This window comes from Somniosus microcephalus, chromosome 7 (assembly GCF_052327205.1).
Source record: "Somniosus microcephalus isolate GS21.2 chromosome 7, FLI_Smic_1.0, whole genome shotgun sequence".
NCBI lineage: Eukaryota > Metazoa > Chordata > Chondrichthyes > Squaliformes > Somniosidae > Somniosus > Somniosus microcephalus.
Genome location: NC_140993.1, coordinates 157461520 through 157483809, shown reverse-complemented (window position 1 = coordinate 157483809; position 22290 = coordinate 157461520). Strand labels below are relative to the sequence as shown.

At 48.6% G+C, this 22290-nt stretch overlaps 1 protein-coding gene across 1 annotated transcript in view; it reads right to left on the bottom strand.

Annotated features, from left to right (window-relative positions):
• Window positions 1-1352: 1352 nt before the first annotated feature.
• Window positions 1353-22290, bottom strand: part of xkr9 (XK related 9) — a 57487-nt gene continuing 36549 nt past the window's right edge. Inside the window, exons 2-3 of the mRNA XM_085993146.1 lie at window positions 15454-15641; window positions 1353-4777 (exon numbers count right to left, since the gene is read on the bottom strand). Coding sequence (XP_085849272.1) covers window positions 4023-4777; window positions 15454-15641 — 943 coding nt within the window. The 3' untranslated portion in view covers window positions 1353-4022. The remainder of the gene's footprint in view (window positions 4778-15453; window positions 15642-22290) is intronic.

Genomic DNA, 22290 nt, shown 5'->3' with positions numbered 1-22290 from the left:
CTCCACGGATGTTGCCTGGCCTGCTGAGTTTTTCCAGCATTTTCTGTTGTTATTTCTGTTCTGAATCTATCCCATTTAGCACGGTGGTAATGCCACACAACACTTGTCTAATTGTCTAACTTAAAATAGTGCTCCATATTTAGCTTTCCTATTCTACTTAGTATTGTATATGCCTCTTAGATCCCTTTTCATTCAAATCCTTTCAAGGTTAAGGAGTACAAGTTTTTCTAACTTATCCCAATACTCAACCCTCTGATCCTCGGATCAACATCATAGCCCTTCTCTATACCACCTTGCTATAATTGCATACTTATGTCATACTTATGCAGAAACTGTGAACTCTTGGCTAGGATTTCCTGCATTTGCGCTCACCAGCCTGTAATTTTGCATCCATTAAAATGAATGGGTGGAGAATTGTGGACTACCAAGCACGAAGAGAAAAACCCTGCCCTCTAACTGTTGTTTCTGTTTTAAACACTGAACAATTTCCTGTAATCTCCAGACCCAGTGGTAAGTAAACAATCTTTCTTTAGTTTTACTTTTTTACGCAGGTGTCCATATTAGCGCAGTTGTACTTTTTTTTGCATGGCATTTACAAGAAGGTACATCGATAAAATGGCCCTGATTTTCAGGGCCTCTGACCAGTGGGAACGGGTGGTGGTGGGCTGAAAATGGTAGTGCACCACTAACCACCTCGTTCCTGCTTCCAATATGGCCGCCACCATTTCCAACCAGAATGCTGTCAAGCGGAAAGGCTGCCTTTAATATGCAATTTTGAAGTACCAATGGGCGGAGCATGCAACACACAGGCTCCTCCCATTGGTGCTCGGTGTTGAGCATCCTAACCAGCGGCTCTTAATGGGGCCACTGCAAACTACTTATAAAACAGCCCAAGGTAAGTTTTTAAAAAGGTTTTTGTGGCCCCACAAAAATCTTCCGGCCTGGTGCAGACCTGTCTGTGCCACCCACAACTCCTCCCAAGATTACCTCTCTCCCTTTCAGTCCCTACTTCCAGCTCATTTCTGCATTGGAGCTGCTGGAATTCCTGCCATCCACAATCCTCCCCTCCAAATGGCGAGCTGCCTGTGAGCGCTGGTTCTGTGCTCACAGTTCACCGTTGATATTGATATGCCAATCAGCCCTTAAAATGGCTTGGTCGTCTCATCAGTGCCTTCTCCCACCCAAAGTCTGCCCAAAACAAAAATTGCCCCAAATGAATCTGTTGGCATATTTCAGTGGTTTTCAAACGATTCCATGCAGTGAAGCCCCTAAAAATATTAACACTCCCAACAACTTCCTGTCCTACCTTCCAAAAGATAATATCAGGTAGCCAAATGAAATTAGAACTGCCAAAATAGAAAAAATATTTTATTCACAATAATAACAGAACTAACATGCTGGCAAGAGAATAAATACAGACAAATTCAGAAATCTGATGGCCTCAGGGACTCGAGTTAGAAAAGCCATGGCACAGTTGTACATATAGGTGGAACAATGTTACACGCTTCAAGATCAGGGTGTTTAATTGTTGTGGAATTGGGGAGGGGGATTTGCTGGATTGAAGTACACCCTACCTTGTTTGGGGTTAATTTGAGTAGTCACTAGATTGCTTAGATTTCAGCTGTGGCTCACTGGAATCACACTTGCCTCTAAGTCAGACGGTTGTACCCTACTCCAGATAACATAGGCCCGTATTTTCCGATCCCTATGGGTGTGTACGAGCTGTGTACACACCTGTAGGAACCTTGCAAGTACCGGTTTCAGGCATGCAAAGCGCACACGCTGAAAACCGGCACTTCTGATCTGTCAGGAATCCTCGACAGATCCTGCGCCTACCCTGGAGAAGGGCCTTCAGCGGTGGAGTGTTCTGCTTTCTGCAGAACCTCCGCCCACTGAAATCCCTTAAAAATCTTATGCCTGGTAAAAGCAGGTGTAAGGCCTGATTTTACCAGCATAAAAGTTTTAAAAAGTAAAAAAAAAATGTTTTCACTCATTTATAATTTTTAAATACTTAAAAAAAATACTATTACATTTTTGTATAAAATATTTAATTTAATGTAATTTTAACTAATTTTAAAAATGTGATTTAAAAAAAATTATTTAATGTTTTGATGTGTTTTTGGAGTGATCCCCATTCATACTTTTGACGGGTCTAAGCTAAGAGACCTGTCAAAAGTATGAAGGGGGGATTCCCTTCTTTCATTGGTTCCCCATGGCCCACGTGATCCCAGGGACGCTTGCGAACCGCCTGCGCCCCTGGGATACCTGGGTCCTGTGCATTTCGTAGAGCAGAGGCCCAGGAGCGGAAATGTCCGGACCTCAGGTAAGGGCATAGATTTTTTCCAGTTCAGAGGCCTCCGCGTGCAGGAAGCCTCTGATCGGAAAATACGGGCCATAGTCTTCGTTGGCACTCCAGTACAGCACAGAGGGAGGTGCTGTCTTTTGGATGAGATGTTAAACTGAGGCTCGCTCTGCCCTCTCAGGTGAATATAAAATATTCCATGGCACTATTCAAAGAAGATCAGGTGAGTTCCCCTGGTATCCTGGCTAAGATTTATCCCCCAAACAATATCACTAAAGCAGATTACTGGTCATTTATCACACTGCTGTTTGTGAAACCTTGCAGTGTGCAAACTAGCTGCTGCATTTCCCGACATTACAGCAGTAACTATGTGTCAAAAGTGCCTCATTGGCTGTGAAGCACTTTGGAATATCCTGAGGACATGAAAGGTGCTATATAAATGCAACTTCTCTCTCCCACTCTTCTTGTGGTGCCTGTAGTAGTGATATGTCCTTGCCTTTCTCCTCTTGTTATCAGCCTATCCCTCTGTCATAAATGTTAAATTGGTTTGTTTACTTCCTAATTAAAGGTGATAGAGACTTTTGATCCTAGGTTCAAAATGGTTCCTATTAATATTTGATTGAATGATTTGTGGGAAATTGATAAGTTGTTTGGATATTCCTAACACAGACATTACTTTCCTGCTGAATGGATTATATGAATCTTGGTGATCTCTGCACTTGCATAATGTACATTATTCATAATTTGCTAAATTTGTCCACTCTTTATTTGACATGCAACTTCCTGAAGTTTATTTGTATAACTCAACTTCAGAGAAATTAAGCAGTTATAAAGAAGGCTTACATTTTTAGCTCTCTATTTGAGAGAAATTATTATTTATGTTAAGTTGTGCTGATACTGAAAGTTATACGAGAATATGAAACCATTGAATTCATTTTGCCAGGATTTTTGTTTTTCAAAACAGAAAGGATTATCATGTTACTTCAGAAACAGTTATTAAGGGTAATTGGCCCACTACAGATATTTTTCAAACATATATATATATTTATTATATTGGACCATTAGCATTCACTGAACATTTGTGTTTCATCATTCTATTTAGCTGTAAATAAATGTATTCATTGTTTTGCTTGTAAATTCTGATCTATATTTAAGATATGTCATTTAGAAATTATTGATCGCAATGCACACAAATATGTATAACCTATTAAACAGATTACTGCAAATAGAATTTTTTTAAATTTGCATTTATATAGCACCTTGTCATGTCTGTCAGAAATGTCTCAAAACACTTCACACTCGAATGGTTAGTTTTCGGGGTGCAGTGACTGCTATGCAGGCAAATGCTACAAAAATTTTGCTTGCAGAAGATTCCCTGAGGTTAGATGAGTGACCAATAAATGTGTTTTTATTGGTTGAGGGAGGAGCAACATTAGTCAGTGCTGCCAGGAGAATTCCCTATTATTTCCTGAATGGTACCACGGAACCTTTAATGTACACCTAAATTGGTAGACAGGGCCACATTTTAACAACTCATCAATTCTTAATTCTAGATTATGTATAAAAATAGAGCTTGCAGATTGTAAGAACAAGCCCCACTTATGGGTTCCGCTGTGAAACTGTTGAGAAAAAAATTGGTCCTTTTAAATCCCAAAATATAACAACCTCCATCTGTAGCAGGTGTTCAAGTTCATTCCGGTTGTGCCCCTTTCTCATGTAATTAAAAAGTTAAACAATGTGTTATTCTACTGTTTCTTCTTCCAGGAATAGGGATTGCTGAATTAATCATACTGCTGTTTTCACTTATGTTGTTAAGTGTTATGTTAACTGCTGAATTTTCAGGCAGGCAACCATCAACCTCATCATGAGATCTGTGTAATGGTGGTTCAGTTTGAGAATTATTAAAGTAATTTGCCCTTTCTGAATTAATCTGAGGATGACAAAAACTATAGTACAACACAAGACAAACAATCCCTATAAATAGTGATAGCCCTACAGTTATACTAATTGGCAGATCATAGCTTTTATCAATCGTAGAGCCTTTCAGTAACCAGCATAGGAAAAGTACTGTAATGATTTCAACGGTTCTAAATGTATAATAGAGAGCCATAACTACTTTTGTATTCTGATCTTTTATATTGAAAAAGGTGAAAACTAAGATGATGCCAACCACTATCCTGTAAATACACTTTTGGCATGTGGATGTACCAAACGTGGTCTTCTGCTTCAAGACATAGATGATCATGATCAGCCACAGAACACACAAGTAAGCAGCAACAGCTATGATATGTAGAGTAGCCAATAGCGTTATGCTCAGAATCTTTGCACAAAGTGTCAACAACTTGTAAAAAAAGTACATCACATAAGGGAATCCACAAGCTAGATTCTGTCCAGTGGACAATGATTTTTTTAGTGCCGCATAGTAATCCAAAGTCGCCCATGAAATGCTCATGCACGATATAATCACAGACCCATCTGCAAAAGAAAAGGAACATAGTATGGTGACATAATTCAGTGCCTTTCGGAGCTGCAATACTTTATTAATAAACAGCAATCTTGAGCACTCCAGAACTTCTCTACCATTGCAGCCTCAAGATCAAACTCAGAAAATACAAAATACTCCATATCATGTTATTTTCATTCACTGTACTTTAATTCCAGGCCTCAAAAGTAAGATTTTGGACTATCTGTGAACCATCTGCGTGTGGTCTAGTAATAAATTACCACCAGGATGATGTACCACTGCAGTAAGGTGAGAGGGAAATGGAATACTTTTAGTGTTGGCTCAGTCACTGTGGACTGGGACAACATCCCCAATATAAATTGCTTTTGTGCCAGGCATTAGTTGTAGAAATCTCACAGTGGCCATTGTGGAATTTCACCTTCTTGCTCTTAGCTCTGCCAACAGAAAGAACCAGGGACTGACACATGCATGCGTAAAGAATATACGTCTCCTAGAGGAGGATAAAACATTTTTGTTTCAAGATAAAACAGGAATTTGTTCTAAAAAATTAGCCAAACTGAAGGTGAATAAGTCACTGGGCCCTGATGGCATGCACTCTAGGCTGTTGAAAGGAGTCAGGGAGGAGATAGCAGAGGCTCTGGCCACAATTTTTCGATCCCCTTAGTTATGCAAATGTACAGTGAGACTGCAGAGTCGCCAGTGTAACACGTTTGTACAAGGATAAACAAGTAACTATAGACCAGTTAGTCTAGAGTCAGCTATGGCAAATTTAAAATTTTGATTGCTGTAGCAAAAAGCTGGCACAGACACAATGGGCCAAATGACCTCCTCCTGTGCTGTAAAATGCTATTGTTCTCTGGTTCTAAATGGATGTGTACTGGGCGAACCTAATTGGAAAACTGAATGTAAATCTTTAACATAGACTCTCCATCTACTTTACACATCATGCGCATTTATGGCAGTGAATGAAATAGGAGCAGGAAGCTGCTGCTTGAAACAATACCTAAATCAAATTACATCACTTTGACATTCACACACTTTTCTGATGTTTGTGCAGTGCATTGAGTGAAGTAAATACCCATATGAAATGACGTATATGGTTGCTAGGGAATGAGCTGTATGTGCAAGTTCATTTAAAGAGCCTAGCAAGAGGATTAAGCCAATCAATTTTGTGGCCATTTTCTTTGATAATTTTTTTTTCTGCTGCCAATTAGGCTTTGTAGCAATTGTTCTGTTGCTGCCTTTTTTCCCCACAGCCCCAATAATATCACAACGGGTTTTTCAATGGGAGAAGAGGATGACCAACAAAGGGATGCTCGACAGGTCAGGCTGCACAGAGGCGTACTTTGTCCATCTGCTGGTACCGTTTACCCGTATCTTCAGACAGAGGTGCACATACCTTGCAATGTCAGAGGATTACTGCATGCAGAGGCTACAATTACATGACAGTAGACTTGATGGCACAAATTTTATTTGTGAGGACCTGCCTAACCATTATGCTGGATCGGTCTTTGGAAGCATTCCAATCACTGCACGGTATGTATTAAGTGGCTTGAAAGCAGGTATAGTTTGGTGGTCAACAGCCAGCATAACCAAACCTGCCAAGATCCTACCAACTACATGAACAGGCCCTGACACACCTACCTGGTAATGACCATTGGGAACTGGGTTCACAGGCTCCAGGTCAGCAGAGAGCTAGATGCTGAGTTGTGCCGTGTGCTGCAAGGACACCAGCAGCTAAAATACACCATAGGACGAGAACAAATCAGCTATGCTCTTATATCATAGGCGTTGGGAGTGTCACCAATGCTGTTGGGTCAGTTCTCACACTAATCAGCTCACATGGTGGCAATGAGGCCACAACCAGGGATGACATGGGGTCTTTGTTCATGGATGCCACACATTCTCAAGCCTGCAATACCATGAGCAAGTCCAAAACCCTCTTCCATTGAGTCATAGTCATAAGGCACAGAAGGAGGCCAATCGGCCCATCGAGTCCATGCCAGCTCTCTGTAGAACAATCCAGTCAGTCCCATTCCCCTGCTCTATCCCCATAGCCCTGCAAGTTTATTTCACTCAAGTGCCTATCCAGTCTCCCCTTGAAAACATTGAGTGTCTCCGCTTCCACCACTTCCGTCAGCAGCGAGTTCCAGGTCCTCACCACTCGCTGCGTAAAAAAGTTTTTCTTCACATCCCCCTGTATCTCTTGCCCAAAACACCTTCCTAAAATCCATGTAGACAACATCCATTGCATTCCCTTCATTAATCCTCCCTGTTACTTCATCAAAAAATTCAATTAGATTAGTCAAACACGATCTGCCTTTTACAAATCCGTGTTGGCTCTCCTTATTTAGCTTAAACCTCTCCAGGTGACTGTTAATTTTTTCCTTGATTATTGTTTCTAAAACTTTACCCACCACTGATGTTAAACTAACCAGCCTGTAGTTACTAGAATTGTCTTTATACCCTTTCTTGAACAATGGTGTCACATTTGCCACTTTCCAATCCTGAGGCACCTCCCCCACATCTAGGGAAGATTGAAAAATTATGGCAAGCACTTCTGCTATCTCCTCTCCCAATTCCCTTAGCAACCTGGGATGCAAGCCATCTGGACCAGGCGACTTGGCCACTCTAAGCATAGCCAGCCTTTCTAGTACATCCTGTCTATCAATTTTCACCCCTTCCATTGCTTCTACCTTATCCACATTTACTGATATTTTGTCAGCATCCACCTCCTTCATAAACACCGATACAAAGTAGTCATTGAGTATTCTAGCCTTGCCCTGCGCATCTAAGCATATATCACCACCTTTGTCCCTAATAGGCCCCACCCTGCCTCTTACTACCCGCTAACTGTTTACATGCCGGTAGAAGATTTTTGGGTCCCCTTTTATGTTAACTGCCATTCTATTCTCATATTCTCTCTTTGCCAATCTTATTTTCATCTTCACTTCCCCTCTCAATTTATTGTATTTGGTCTGGTTCTCCCTTGAAGAATTCACCTGACATTCATCATACACCCTCTTTTTTTGTTTCAACATCTTCTCTATCTCCCTCATCATCCAAGGAGCCCTTGCTTTGGTTCCCTTACCCTTCCCTCTTGTTGGAATGTACCTAGCCTGTACTTGGAACATCTCCTCCTTAAAGATCACCCATTGTTCCATTACAGTTTTTCCTGTTAGTCTTTGGTTCCGTTTTACCCTGGCTAGATCCTTTCGCATCCCATTAAAGTTAGCCCTATTCCAGTTTAGAAGTTCCACTCTAGATTGTTCCTTGCTCCTCTCCATTGCTAATCTAAATCTTGTGATACGATGATCACTCGTACCCAAGTGTTCTCCCACAGACACTTGGTCGACCTGGCCCAACTCATTCCCCAGCACCAGATCCAGCAATGCCTCCTTCCTAGTTGGGCCAAGAACATACTGGTCAAGGAAATTCTCCTGAACACATTTCAGAAATTCCTCCCCCTCCTTTCCCTTTACCCTAGCATTATCCCAATCTATATTTGGGTATTTAAAGTCCCCCAATATTACCACTCTATAGCTCTTGCATATCTCTGCGATTTCCCTGCAGATTTGCTCCTCTACCTCCCTCTCACTATTTGGAGGCCAGTAGATTACCCCCAATAGCGTGATCATACCCTTTTTGCTCCTCAACTCTAACCAAATGGATTCTGTCCTTGTCCCCTCCAGAACATACTCCCTTTCCAACAGTACAATGTCTTCCTTAATCAGCACTGCCACCCCACCTCCCATTTATCCATTCCTATCACCTTGGGGGAGAAATTGAGTATAGCCCCGTTTGGGGCGCCAGCCTCGCCAGGGTGCTAAAAGTAGCGCCCTGGAAACATTCGCGCCCCCGCACCGGAAATTGAGTTGTTGCGCCCCAAAGAGAAGCGCGGCGCTACTGGAGGCGCCCCGCATCCCTCTTGGGGCGCTGCGGCACGTCGCACTGCGGTATTGCAGGCCTTCCTCCCCTTCTTAAAGGGGAGGGGCCTTGTGCAGCGCGATCTGGGGCCCAGCTGGGCCCCCGGGGATCGGGAGTGCAGGCAAAAGAGCCCGGCACCGAGGAGACGTGCCAGGCTCTTGGAGCGCATCCGGCACTCCGCGGGGGGGGGGGGTCCAGGAGGTCGGGGACGGGAGCACAGGCAGGTGCTGGCAGGCGGCCAACAACAAAAATGGCCACCCCGCACCTCGCCTTTAATTTGCACCTCCGCGGCCACAGGCAGGCCCCCCTGAACCGGTCGGACATAGCGTCCGGCGGTAAATCAGGGGCCGCTGCCAAATATCGTGGCTGGGGCGTCAGCGGGGCGCTGCGCACACCGATTACGTCATCGGCATCGGTGCAGCGCTAACGGTTAGCGCCACCACTAACGTCCCGCGGAATTTAGCGGGAGGCGTGGGCAGTGCCGCGCCCCGGCGCCAGTTGGCTTGCGACCGACTTAGCGCCCTCTTAAGGCGCTAACGGGTGGCGCAACCTACTGAATTTCTCCCCCCTTGTACCCTTGAATATTATGGGAGAGAAATTCAGTATCGCCACGTTTGGGGCATAATACTCGAGCGGGTGCGAAATTTAGCGCTTTGCGCAAATTATCGCCACCTACTGCTAAATTGACCTGCTTCGCCCCAGGAGGTGCTTGGAGCACTAAAACAGGCGCTGCACAACTGTCTTAAGGCGCTACGGCGGAGAAGTGAGGCGCTACCACCGAGGGCGGGCGCAGCGCAGGTGTGGCCAGTTAGCGATTGCACGCAGACACGCTGGCGCCGGTCAGCTCTTAAACGGGAGGTTCGATCTTGGATTGCAGCCACACCCTGCGCATCGGAGCCCTGATTCTCGGCCTGGACAGACCTGCTGCCACATTCTAACGCCTAGGACCATGGAGAGGGCCAGGGAGCGAGCGCAGCGGTTCAGTGAGGGGGCCTTGCAGGTTCTGGTTGGCGCGGTGGAGCGCAGGCGATCTATCCTGTTTCCGGACAGTGGCAGGAGGCCACTGCCCAATGACTATCGCAAAGCTTGGAGGGAGGTGGCTCACAGAGTGACCTCCAGCAGCATGGTGCCTAGGACCCCTGTGCAATGCAGGAAGAAGTTCAACAACATCACTCGGGTCATCAGGGTGAGTACCCTTTTCAGTATCCTCTTCATCCCTGCATGCCCACCTCACTTTATGGCCAAAGGGTCCTGAAAGCCCCAATGCCCAGCCCTCATCCAACACCTATGGGCCTTTCATGAAACTCACGCGCACATTCACCACTTTACACACTGTAAGGGCTAATCGACCATGGGAGGCAGTGCAGCCAAGATCAGGGCTTCACACTGTAAGGGCTATTCGACCATGGGAGGCAGTGCAGCCAAGATCAAGGCTTCACACTGTACTCAGAGCCCGTCCTCTCTCTTGCAGGGCAAGCTGGCCCATAACAGGAGGCAGCAGCAATGGACTGGGGGAGGCCAGCCTCACCTTCAAGACCTCAGCGATCTGGAGCAGCGAGTCCAGCGGATTATGGCAGGCTGGATGATTGGCCCCGTCGCCACTGGAGATGCCGACCCCGTTCTGGACAGCAATGGTAAGGTCATCACCTTCTTGACCTCTCTCCTTCCACTTGTGCCTCACACCAGCATCCTTTGCCACTATCGAACCAATACAGTGCATTGCAGCACTCATGCCTCCCTCGCTGCCGCCCTGTCCTCACGCTAAAGCAACTCTTGTACCTCCCTGCTTTCAGATGCTGATTCGCCAGGCGAGGAGGCGGGCCCTCAAGCTGCCGCTGTGAGTGATTCTGAAGGTGAGGAGGAAGAGGAAGCCGGACCATCAGTGCCACCCTCAGCCGAGGCAGCCCATGGCCATAATGGGGACACGTCTTCCCTGGAGGGGAGCAGGGGGGAATGGTCTGAGGAGGGTGAAGCTCCGGGGCTGCGGGCTGCAGCAATGCGGGGGGGTGGGTAGGGAAGCTCGGCGGCCTTCTCCCCGGAGGGAGAGTCTGGCCTCGAGTCCTACTACAGTGAGCGCAGAAGAGGTGCGGCTCCTCGCTGAAATGAGCGCCCAGGCGGAGCACAGGCACACTGAGCTCATGGCTGCAGTGGCAAGGATGCCCGAATCCATTGAGTCACTGGCAAGGAGTGTCCAGGACTTCGACGCAGCACCGGCAAGGAATCTCCAGGACTTTGGCGCAGCACAGGCAAGGAGTCTCCAGGACTTCAGCGCAGCACAGGTAGCACAGGCGGCTTCCACGCAAGTGCTTAGTGGTGCAATGCAGTTAGTGGCTGGTCTGATGCAGACGCACATTGAGGCCACATGAGCACTGACTGCTGCCACCCTCACTGGATTGGGCACGAATCGCCGGGGCCCTCGCCGTGCCGCAGAAAGCCAGCAGTCTGTGCTTCAGCAGATTGCTCCGCATGCTGCAGTGCTGCCCCGTGGGAGTGCCAGTGTGTCGTCCGACCAGGGAGTGGCTGTCCTCTGTCAGGATGGCAGCATTCCTGCTGCCAACACTGTCACTTCTCCACTGCAGCTGCCACCACCTGTAGGACAGACTGCTGCCGCCCATGCAGAGTTGGAGCAGTCAGCAGCCGAGCCCTCCAGGCCCAGAGCTGGTCCAGGCCGTACCTGAAGGGCATCTGCCGACTCAGTTTCTGACACTCAGTAGCCTTCCCCCAGCCTTGCTGCAGCCACTGGGGTCCCATTGCGGAGGAGCTACAGGGTGGGAAGGGGCCAACCTCGCAAGCGAAGCAGATCACCCTCGAAGGGCAAAAAGTAGGAGGTGTGGCAAAATGCCGTTAATTTTTTTATTGAAGGCCGAGGATCATGGTCATTTTTTGGTTACTCTTTTGTTCATTGTCTCCAGGTTGTGAGAGCCAGTTATGTGTCTGACTGCTTTTTTGGAGGTTTCTCTCTATTACTTTGTCATGCGGGAAGGGCACACAGTTTGTTAAATAAAGAAGTGTCTTTATTCAGAATGTGCATGTTTGCTCTTTGAACTATTTGTTGCCTTGACCGGCTTCGGGGTTGCGGAACGGTTCCATTCATGTTCTTTCAATGGCACAAGCCATTCCCTCAGAGGGAGCCTAGAACCGACTTGCAATAAGCCGCTGACGGACGGCCCTTGCACTTTGTGCCTCCCTCCCGTCTTGGTGCTCCTCCTCCTCCTCCTCCTCTGCTGGTGCTCCAATGTCTGGTGGCAGTGGCTGAGTCCTGAGGATTGCCAGGTTATGCAGCATGCAGCACACTACAACAAAATGGGAGACTCGCTCAGGTGAGTACTGAAGGGCTCCCCCGGAATGGTCCAGACAGCGGAACCGTTGCTTGAGCACGCCGATTGTGTGCTCAATGATGTTCCTGGTCGCTTGATGGCTCTCATTGTATCGTTCTTCAGCAGGGGTGCTGGGCACATGGAGCGGGGTCATCAGCCAGGTGCACAGAGGATAGCCCTTGTCCCCAAGAAGCCAGCCTCCTGGGTGAGCGGGGCTTCGAAAAGGTCTGCCACAGAAGTCTGGCGCAGGATGAAGGCGTCGTGGCTGCTGCCTGTAAAGCGAGCATTGACAGCGAGTATCAGCTGTCTGTGGTCACACACCAACTGCACGTTCAACGAATGGAACCCCTTCCGGTTGCGGTAATCCTCGGCATTCTCTTGCGGCACCCGCAAAGCCACATGCGTGCAGTCAATGGCGCCCTGGACCATGGGGAAGCCCGCTATTCTTGCAAATCCCATTGCGCGCTCTTGCTGCTTGTCCAGGGTCATGGGGAAGGAGATGTACTGACGTCTCCTTTTAAAGAGGGCATTCGTGGCTTGACAGATGCAGCAATGCACCGCGAACTGGGAGATATTGGCAATGTCCCCAGTAGCGGATTGGAAGGAGCCGGTGGCATAGAAGTTGAGAGCCACTGTCACCTTCACTGCCACCGACAGAGACGTCCTGCTCCTCAGTAGAGGCTGCAGATCTGGCTGAAACAGGTGACAGAGCTCAGTGACCACCTCCCTGCTGAATCGCAGCCTCCGAAAACACTGCTCCTCAGATATGTTGAGGTATGAGAACTGTTGGCGGAAAACCCTGGGAGGGTACGGTCTCGTGTGCCGCCGCCTGTTGGCCCTCCTCCATCTGGCCATGATTGGCACTCTCTCTCTGCGTCTCTGTGCCCTCTCAATGTAATGGAGAAGCCCAACGTTTCCACCCATTGCAGCCCCCATAGTATGTGGCCACTCAAGGTTATGCCAGTGAAAAAGCAAACCAACTACAAAGTTCTGGTCAGAAGACAGAAGTACCTCTGTGAGCGCTGACTCAATGCAGAAAGCTCTCTCCTTTTGTCTCTCTGCAAGTCTCTCTCTCTCTCACAGAAGGAGTGGTCCAAAAATGGCTACCACAAAGAAGCCAGGAAGAGCCCCCTTTAAATAGCGTCCCCCCAGCCCCACAGCGACTGGGAACCGTTCCAGTCAACCAGTCGCTGGGAGCGCCAGGCGGAAAGGAGGGGGGCGCCACTGAATTTCCGGTTCGGGGCGCCCCAAGGGCGTTGCACCATGAAATGACATCAGGAGCTGCGCGCGCAGCTGAGCGGGCGTTGCGGTTTTGCGCTACCGCTAAACGTCCGCTCAATTTCGCGAGAGGCGCAGCTCTCGCCGCGCCTGGGTGCTAGCTGGCTCGCGCCCCACTTATCGCCCTCTTAAGGCACTAATGGGTGGCGCAACCAACTGAATTTCTCCCCCTAAGTGCCTAGTCCTCACCATTTTTAAGCCACGTTTCCATTATTGCCACAACATCATATTGCCACATGGCTAATTGTGCTTATACCTCACCAACCTTATTCACCACACTTTGTGCATTTACGTACATGCATTCTAAACCCATTCTTGAATTTTTCGTAGTCTTTCTTAGTCTGCTCCTATCTAATATGGTACTACTGCCGCCCCCAGTACTATCTTCTCTAGTACTATCCAACACACTCACTCTTTTATACACCTTATTTCTCTTTTCTACTCCTATATGCTGGTGCCCATCCCCCTGCCAAGCTAGTTTAAACCCTCCCCAACAGCACTGGCAAACCTCCCCGCGAGAATATTGGTCCCGAATCTGTTGAGGTGTAATCCGTCCGGCTTGTACAGGTCCCACCTTCCCCAGAAACGGTCCCAATGCCTCTGGAATCTAAAGCCCTCCCTCCTGCACTATCTCTCCAGCCACGCATTCATCTGTTCTATCCTCCTATTCCTGTACTCACTAACACGTGGCACCGGGAGTAATCCGGAGATTACTACCTTTGATGTCCTGCTTTTTAACCTCTTTCCTAGCTCCCTATAGTCTGCCTGCAGGACCTCATCCCTTTTCCTGCCTATGTCGTTGGTACTGATATGGACAATGACCTCTGGCTGTTCACCCTCCCCCCTCAGAGTGTCCTGCAACTGCTCAGTGACATCCTTGACCCTGGCACCAGGGAGGCAACATACCGTCCTGGAGTCACGTCTGCGTCTACAGAAACGCCTATCTGTTCCCCTAACCAATGAAACCCCTATCACTATGACTGCTGCTGAGATTGAGAGCAGGCAGGGCTAGACTGTTGCCCCATTACCCCCAACAAGGAGGAGTCGCAGCCTGAGGCTTGAATTTCTGGGTCCCGAGCATACACAGATTGAGAACCGCCTCAATCCCAGGAGCCAGCTACGGAGAGAGTCAGCTGCCAGCCTCCAGCCACATTCCTGTCTTATGGGTTGTAATAAATAGAAGCACAAGGATAGGAGTAGAACACAAAAAATACCTCATTATCGAAATGGTATGCATGGCGGGAAAATCATTTAGAGATTGATAAATGGATATGTAAATAAAGAGTAATGGAGCACTGTAAATGTTTTTTTATGTTATTGTGCTGAATTCTTTTAGATGATAACTGATGGGAGTTTGAGTAGGCTGGGGTACAGATATTTTTCGGAGGGGGCAGATCGAGGTTAATATAATGGCTCTGTTTGCCCCTTGGAGCAGTGAATGCATAACTCAGGCTATATGGTGGTGCTTTGCTGACTGGTTATTGTTTTCCATGTCTCCTGTCACCCCTTGAAAAGTTCCTGCTGCATGGAAATTTTATAGTGACATGAGCTATCCCTGCTCCATGGTTTCAAGCCTTCTCTCAGGAGGTCACAAATTTCTAAGACCACCTCCCTGGAAAACCAGATAACACTCAATTTATATGGGGAGAAACAGCATCTGACCGGCATCTGGAACAAATACAGGATAATGGAGCCTAAGATACTGTGACAACATCTAAACCGCAATAACATGGGAACGCAGTCCCCCCACCCCACCCCACAAGGTGCAAAACAGTGCAGGTGCTAAATTTGACTGCCAGTAATGTCAGTAGGGGGGTTCCCAATCTTTGATGGACGATCAGCAGACACCCCAAAGAAATGGTGCAATTTGCCATTTACACCGTTACTCCAGGGCTTCAACCAATGCTGAACCAAAGTTACAGTGGGAGATCAGCGAATTGCCGTAGAAATTCTACCCTGGCAACAGGAAAAACACGGGTAGTGCTTTTGTGACACTAAATGAGCACTGTGGGATAGCACACAATTTTACTTTATGTTATAAGATAGGTGCTAATTGTATTAAACCCAGGAAAGTCTACCCTAAATAATCCATAAATCCAGTTCCTCAAACAATGGTACCTAGAGTCAGTGACATTTTAAATAAAAACAGCATCAAACAAACTTACACTGAATATAGCCTCTGTCATCAGACTCCAGCAGGATGAAGGTCTGAAGAACAAGTTGAGGTGCGGTTTCCAAAAATGCCTCAAACAATCGTAACATGCTCAAGTCTGTTACTGCACAAATGACATCGAAGTGAATGTCTTCTTGTTTGTATGCTGCCTTGTATCCAGAAGCAATTGCTTTTATGAACCTTTAAAACAAAAAGAGAAAAATGTTTTGGAAATACAAGGCAACATAGACTCAAGGGAGGAAAAATTCGGTATCAACCATTTTGGGGCGCTAACATCGCCCAGGCGCAAACTTTAGTGCGAAATTCAGTTTTAGTGCCCCAAGAGGGCAGTGGAGCGTTAAATCAAATGCTACACACTTCTCTTAGGGCGCTAATGTCGGGGAGCGGGGCGCTACCGCAGAGCGCTACTCAAGTTCAGGCGCTGTCAATTACAAGCACTCAGACAGACTGGCGCCTTCCAGTTCTTAAAGGGAGGTTCAATCATGCTGCAAAGCCTCACTCTGATCATTGCTGCTTGTGACCTGGGCCTGCAAGGACCTGCAATCCATCAACCACAAATCTCATGGCTGATCAGAGGCCTGGGGAGAGAGCAACCAGGCATTGGAGGCTCTGGTTGTGGCTGTGAAACGCCGACGGGCATTGCTGTTCCCAGACACTGGCAGGAGGCCATTGCCGCAGGAGTTCAGAAGGATGTGAAGGGAGGTGGCCCAGTTCGTCTCGGCCAGAAGTGTGGTCCACAGGCCTCACGCCTGCAAGAAGTTCAACGACCTCACTCGGATGGTCAGGGTGAGTACATGTTTCAAAAACCTCTACAGACCACCATCTCAACCTCACTCTGTGCACAGACGGTATAAACCGCCAAATCCCCAACACACACTCACCAACTATGCCCATCTACTAAAAGTCACATCCACATTAACAGCTATTCAGCTATGGTAGGCACATCTGCTAAACACATGGCTACACACTCACTCACTCACATGCTGTCCTTTTTCTTAAAGGCTAAGCTTGCTCATGCACAGGAGGGAGCAGCAATGCATGGGAGGAGGTCAGGCGGAGCTGCACCCCTTTAAACAGCTGGAGGAGTGAGTGCGCAGCATCGTCGCGGCCCAGGTCGTGGGCTCTATGGCAGTTGGAGAGGTCGACCTCCTTGGGGACAGCAACGGTACGTTCATCACCGCTCCCTCTTCTCTCATACCAGCTCCCCCTCACAACACCAGCCCTTCCCACTTTCCATCTAAGTACGCTGACTCCATTCCTTGCTCCCTTCCTGCCCCCCTTCCTTGACGTTAAACCCACTCTTGTGCCTTCCTGCTTTCAGATAATCATCCACCATCTGACCAGTCTGTCCCTCAGCCTCCCAGTGGCAGCGACGCGGGAGAGGAGGAGGAACACCAAGCCGGAGCCTCACTGCCTGTGTCTCCCAAGTGTGAGACATCCGATAATGGGGCTACCCGGTCGCTGGAGGGGAGCAGAGGAAATGGCTCTGATGTGGGTGAAGTTCCGGGACCCAGCGGGCTGCAGCAATGCCATGGGGAAAGGGAAGCTCAAGGGCCATCTCCCTGGAGGGTGAGTGTGCGCATGAGTTCTGCTGCACAGGACTCAGATGAGGACCTCACTGTCGAGGTGATGACCACACAGGCGATGAGCATGCATACTGAGCTCATGGGTGCAATGGCAATGGTACCCGAGAGCATGGATACACTGGCTAGGAGTGTGGAGACGTCCGCCTCCAGCATTGCTCTCATCTCTGCACAAACCATCGAGCCCATCCATGGCACTTTGCAGAGGATGGTTGACTCGCAGAGAGACCGTGGGGGCCCAGACCTCATGCTGCGTGTCATGGGTGAGGAGGCAGCAGCTATTGCAGCATAGGCTGAGGCAACTCAACGGCTTAGTGCTGTAATGGAGTCAGTGGTTGGTGGCATCCAATCTCAGGCTGCTCTCATGCAGTCTCTGATTGATGCCACGCAAGCGTTGACTGCTGCCATCGTGGTTGGGTCACACATTGTCCACTGGGGATCTCACGATGCCGCAGCAGGCCAGCAATCTGTGCTCAAGCAGATTGCTCCGGATACTGAGGTTCTGCCCTGGGGGAGTGGCTGTGTGTCGGTCGAGCAGGAAGGTGCTGTCCTCTCTCAGGATGACAGCATTCCTGCTCCCACCACAGCCATTCTGCCATTGCACTTGCCGCAACCTGTAAGCCAGCCATCAGAAACTGCTGCCGCCCATGCTGAGTTGATGCAGTCTGCAGCTGGGCCTTACAGGCCCAGAACTGGTCGAGGGAGTCCTGCAAGGCCATCTCCAGTCTCTGGCTCCCAGGCTCAGCAGCCTTCCACCAACCTTGCTGCAGCCACTGAGGCCACATTACGAAGGAGCAGGAGGGTTGGGAAGGGGGAATTGCAAAGGGGAGGGAAATCATTGAGGAAGGCCCATTAAAAAAAGTTTTATTCGTTTATGGGATGTGAGCAGTGCTGGCAAGGCCAGCATTTATTGCCTATCCCTAATTGCCCTTGAGAAGATGGTGGTGAACTACCTTCTTGAACCGCTGCAGTCCGTGTGGTGAAGGTACTCCCACAGTGCTGTTAGGTAGGGAGTTCCAGGATTTTGACCCAGCGACGATGAAGGATCAACGATATACTTCTAAATCAGGATGGTGTGTGACTTGGAGGGGAACTTGGAGGTGGTGGTGTTCCCATGTGCCTGCTGCCCTTGTCCTTCTAGGTGGAAGAGGTCGTGGGATTGGGAGGTGCTACCAAAGAAGCCTTGGCGAGTTACTGCAGTGCATCTTGTAGATGGTACACATTGTAGCCACGGTACGCCAGTGGTGGAGGGAGTGCATGTTTAAGGTGGTGAATAGGGTGCCAATCAAGCGGGTCGCTTTATCCTGGATGGTGTTGAGCTTCTTGAGTGTTGTTGGAGCTGCACTCAGCCAGACAAGTGGAGAGTATTCCATCACACTCCTGACTTGTGCCTTGTAGATGATGATGGAAAGGCTTTGGGGAGTCAGGAGGTGAGACACTCACCACAGAATACCCAGCCTCTGACCTGCTCTTGTTGCCACAGTATTTATGTGGCTGGTCCAGTTAAGTTTCTGGTCAATGGTAACCCCCAGGATGTTGATGGTGGGGGATTCGGTGATGGTAATGTCATTGAATGTCAAGTAGAGGTGGTTAGACTCTTGCTTGTTGGAGACAGTCATTGCCTGGCACTTGTGTCACGCGAATGTTACCTGCCACTTATCAGCCCAAGCCTGAACGTCATCCAAGTCTTGATGCATGCGGGCATGGACTGCTCCATTATCTGAGGAATTGTGAATGGCACTGAACACTGTGCAGTCATCAGCAAACATACCCATTTCTGACCTTATGTTGGAGGGAAGGTCATTGATGAAGCAGCTGAAGATGGTTGGGCCTAGGACACTGCCCTGAGGAACTCCTGCAGCGATGTCCTGGGGCTGTGATGATTGACCTTCAACCATCACAACCATCTTCCTTTGTGCTAGGTATGACTACAGCCAGTGGAAAGTTTTCTTCCCAATTCCCATTGACTTCAGTTCTGCTGAGGCTCTTTGATGCCACACTCAGTCAAAAGCTGCCTTGATGTCAAGGGCAATCACTCTCACCTCCCCTCTGGAATTCAAATAAAACGTTAATAGCAAATGGGGGGAGTGTGTGTACAAAAGTTGATGTGTTTGTAAATATATTGTTCAGTTTGGTAAGAAATAGTTCCGCTTGCTAGAACCAGTAGTGTTTGTTCATAAATTGTTGTGTTTGTTTATTATTGGTTGTGTTTGAAAAGATAGAGTTGTGCAGAATAATAAATGTTTATTTCGATGGAGCAAATTTTGTGATGTTTCTCATTTGAGCTTTGCCTGGTCATAGGGGCTGCGAGCTGGCTGTAATGATGTGGTTGTTCTGTACAAATGCCTTGTGCTATCTCATTTATTAGAAGCGCTGTGTAATGAGGAGTTCACAAACGCGGCCCTTGAAGAAGCAACATTGAGCAGCTCCCTCCTACGTTGGTGTGGCTCCCCCTCCTCTTTATCCTCATCCTCCGCCTCCTCCTGTCCCACTTCCTCCTCCTGAGGTTGACCTGCAATTCCTGGTGGCAATGGCTGGGCCCTCAGAATGGCCAGGTTATGCAGCATGCAGCACACAACAAGAAAAACGGAGACTCGATCAGGGAAGTACTGCAGGGCTCCTCCAGAGCAGTTAAGGCAGCGGAACCATTGCTCTAACATGCTGATAGTCTGTTCGATCATGTTCCGGGTGGCGCTATGGCTCTCATTGTATGCGTGCTGAGCAGGAGCGTTGGGGTTGCGGAGGCATGTCATCAGCCAGGTGGCGAGCGGATAACCCTTGTCTCTGAGCAGCCAGCCGCGAGCTTCATGTGGTGGGTGGAACAGTGCCGGGACACCAGTCTATCGCAGGATGAATGCATCGGGGCTGCTGCCAGGATAGCAGGCATTGACAGAGAGTATGCGCTGTCTATGGTTGCACAACAACTGCACAGAAAGTTATAGCCTTTGTGGTTGTGGAACACCTCTGCCTTGTGATGAGGTGCCCGCAATGCCACGTGGGTGCAGTCAATGGTGCCCTGAACCATGGGGAAGCCCGCAATCCTTGCGAGGCCACATGAGCGTTCATGCTGTTTGTCTCTGGTCATGGGGAATGAGATAAACTCCCTTCTCCTTCTGTACAGAGCATCTGTTAACTCCCGGATGCAGCAATGGACGGCAAACTGTGAAATGTTTGCAATATCCCCTGTTGAAGCTTGGAAGGAGCCGCTGGCATAGAAATTGAGAGTGACTGTGACCTTCATTGCCATTGAGACATCCTGGTCCTGAGCTGAGGCTGGAGCTCTGGCTGCAGGAGGCGGCAGAGCTATGTGACCACCTCCTTGCTGAAGCGGGGCCTTTTTTAAAATTCATTCATGGGATGTGGGTGTCGCTGGCAAGGCCAGCATTTATTGCCCATCCCTAACTGCCCTTGTGAGCCGCCTTCTTGAAGCGCTGCAGTCCGTGTGGTGAAGGTACTCCCACAGTGCTGTTAGGCAGAGAGTTCTAGGATTTTGACCCAGCGACGATAAAGGAACGGCGATATACTTCCAAGTCAGGATGGTGTGTGACTTGGAGGGGAACTTGGAGGTGGTGGTATTCCCAATGTGCCTGCTGCCCTTGTCCTTCTATGTGGAAGAGTTTGCAGGTTTGGGAGGTGCTGCCGAAGAAGCCTTGGCGAGTTGCTGCAGTGCATTGGTAGATGATACATACTGCAGCCATAGAACGCCGGTGGTGGAGGGAGTGAATGTTTGAGGTGGTGGATGGGGTGCCAATCAAGCGGGCTGCTTTGTCCTGGATGGTGTCGAGCTTTTTGAGTGTTGTTGGAGCTGCACTCATCCAGGCAAGTGGAGAGTGTTCCATCACACTCCTGACTTGTGCCTTGTAGATGGTGGAAAGGCTTTGGGGAGTCAGGAGGTGAGACACTCGCCGTAGAATATCTAGTCTCTGACCTGCTCTTGTTTATGTGGCTAGTCCAATTAAGCTTCTGGTCAATGGTGACCCCCAGGATGTTGATGGTGGGGATTCGGCGATGGTAATGCCATTGAACATCAAGAGGCGGTGATTAGACTCTCGCTTGTTGGAGATAGTCATTGCCTGGCACTTATGTAACGCGAATGTTACCTGCCACTTATCAACCCAAGCCTGAATGTTGTCCAGGTCTTGTTGCATGCGGGCATGGACTGCTTCATTATCTGAGGAGTTGTGAATGGAACTGAACACTGTGCAATCATCAGCGAACATCCCCACTTCTGACCATATGATGGAGGGAAGGTCATTGATGAAGCAGCTGAAGATGGTTGGGCCTAGGACACAGCCCTGAGGAACTCCTGCAATGATGTCCTGGGGCTATGATGATTGACCTTCAACCACCACAACCATCTTCCTTTGTGCTAGGTATGACTCCAGCCAGTGGAGAGTTTTCCACCCCGATTCCCATTGACTTTAATTTTACTAGGGCTCCTTGATGCCAGACCCGATCAAATGCTGCTTTGATGTCAAGGGGAGTCACTCTCACCTCACCTTTGGAATTCTGCTCCTTTGTCCATGTTTGGACCAAGGCTGTAATGAGGTTGGGAGCCAAGTGGTCTTGGCAGAATCTAAGGCACTGCTCCTCTGACAGATGAATGTAGGAGAACTGCTCTCGGAATACCCTGGGAGAGTAAGGTCTCCTGTTGACCCTTCTCCCTCTGGTCACATTTTCCAATCTTTCTCTCTGCCTCCAACGGTGAAGCTGGAGGCCGAGGTCCCATGCCAGTACAGCCCCCATTAAGTGTTGGAAATGCTGCAGTATCAAAAGTAAGACAAATTAATCTGATAAATTTTTGTCAGAAGCAAAAGTCCCTCAAGTAGGAAAACCTCAAAAGGGTCAAAATGCCTGTCTGCTTCTGTCAAAGTGACAAGGCAGCATCACTTGCTGACAAAAAAAACCAGGAAGAGCATGCCTTTAAATAGCACTCCTGCAGCTCCCACCCGACTGCAAACCGCCTCCTCTACCTGTCATTCCTAACGGCAGGCGCGGAGGCAGGGGGCGAAAATGAATTTCCGGTCCAGGGCGCTACCAGGGCAATGAGCGACTGGATGACATCATGATCTCCGGGCGCAGGAGATCGTGGCGGTAGTGGTTAGCGCCACCGCAAACCGGAGGCGCTAATTGGAGGCGCAAACCAACCGAACTTCTCCCCCAATTTATATTAAGTACTTACTTTATGCACAACAGCCCTAAATTTTATGATTGAGAGCAAATAAGAAGCACCATGTCAGAGAAAC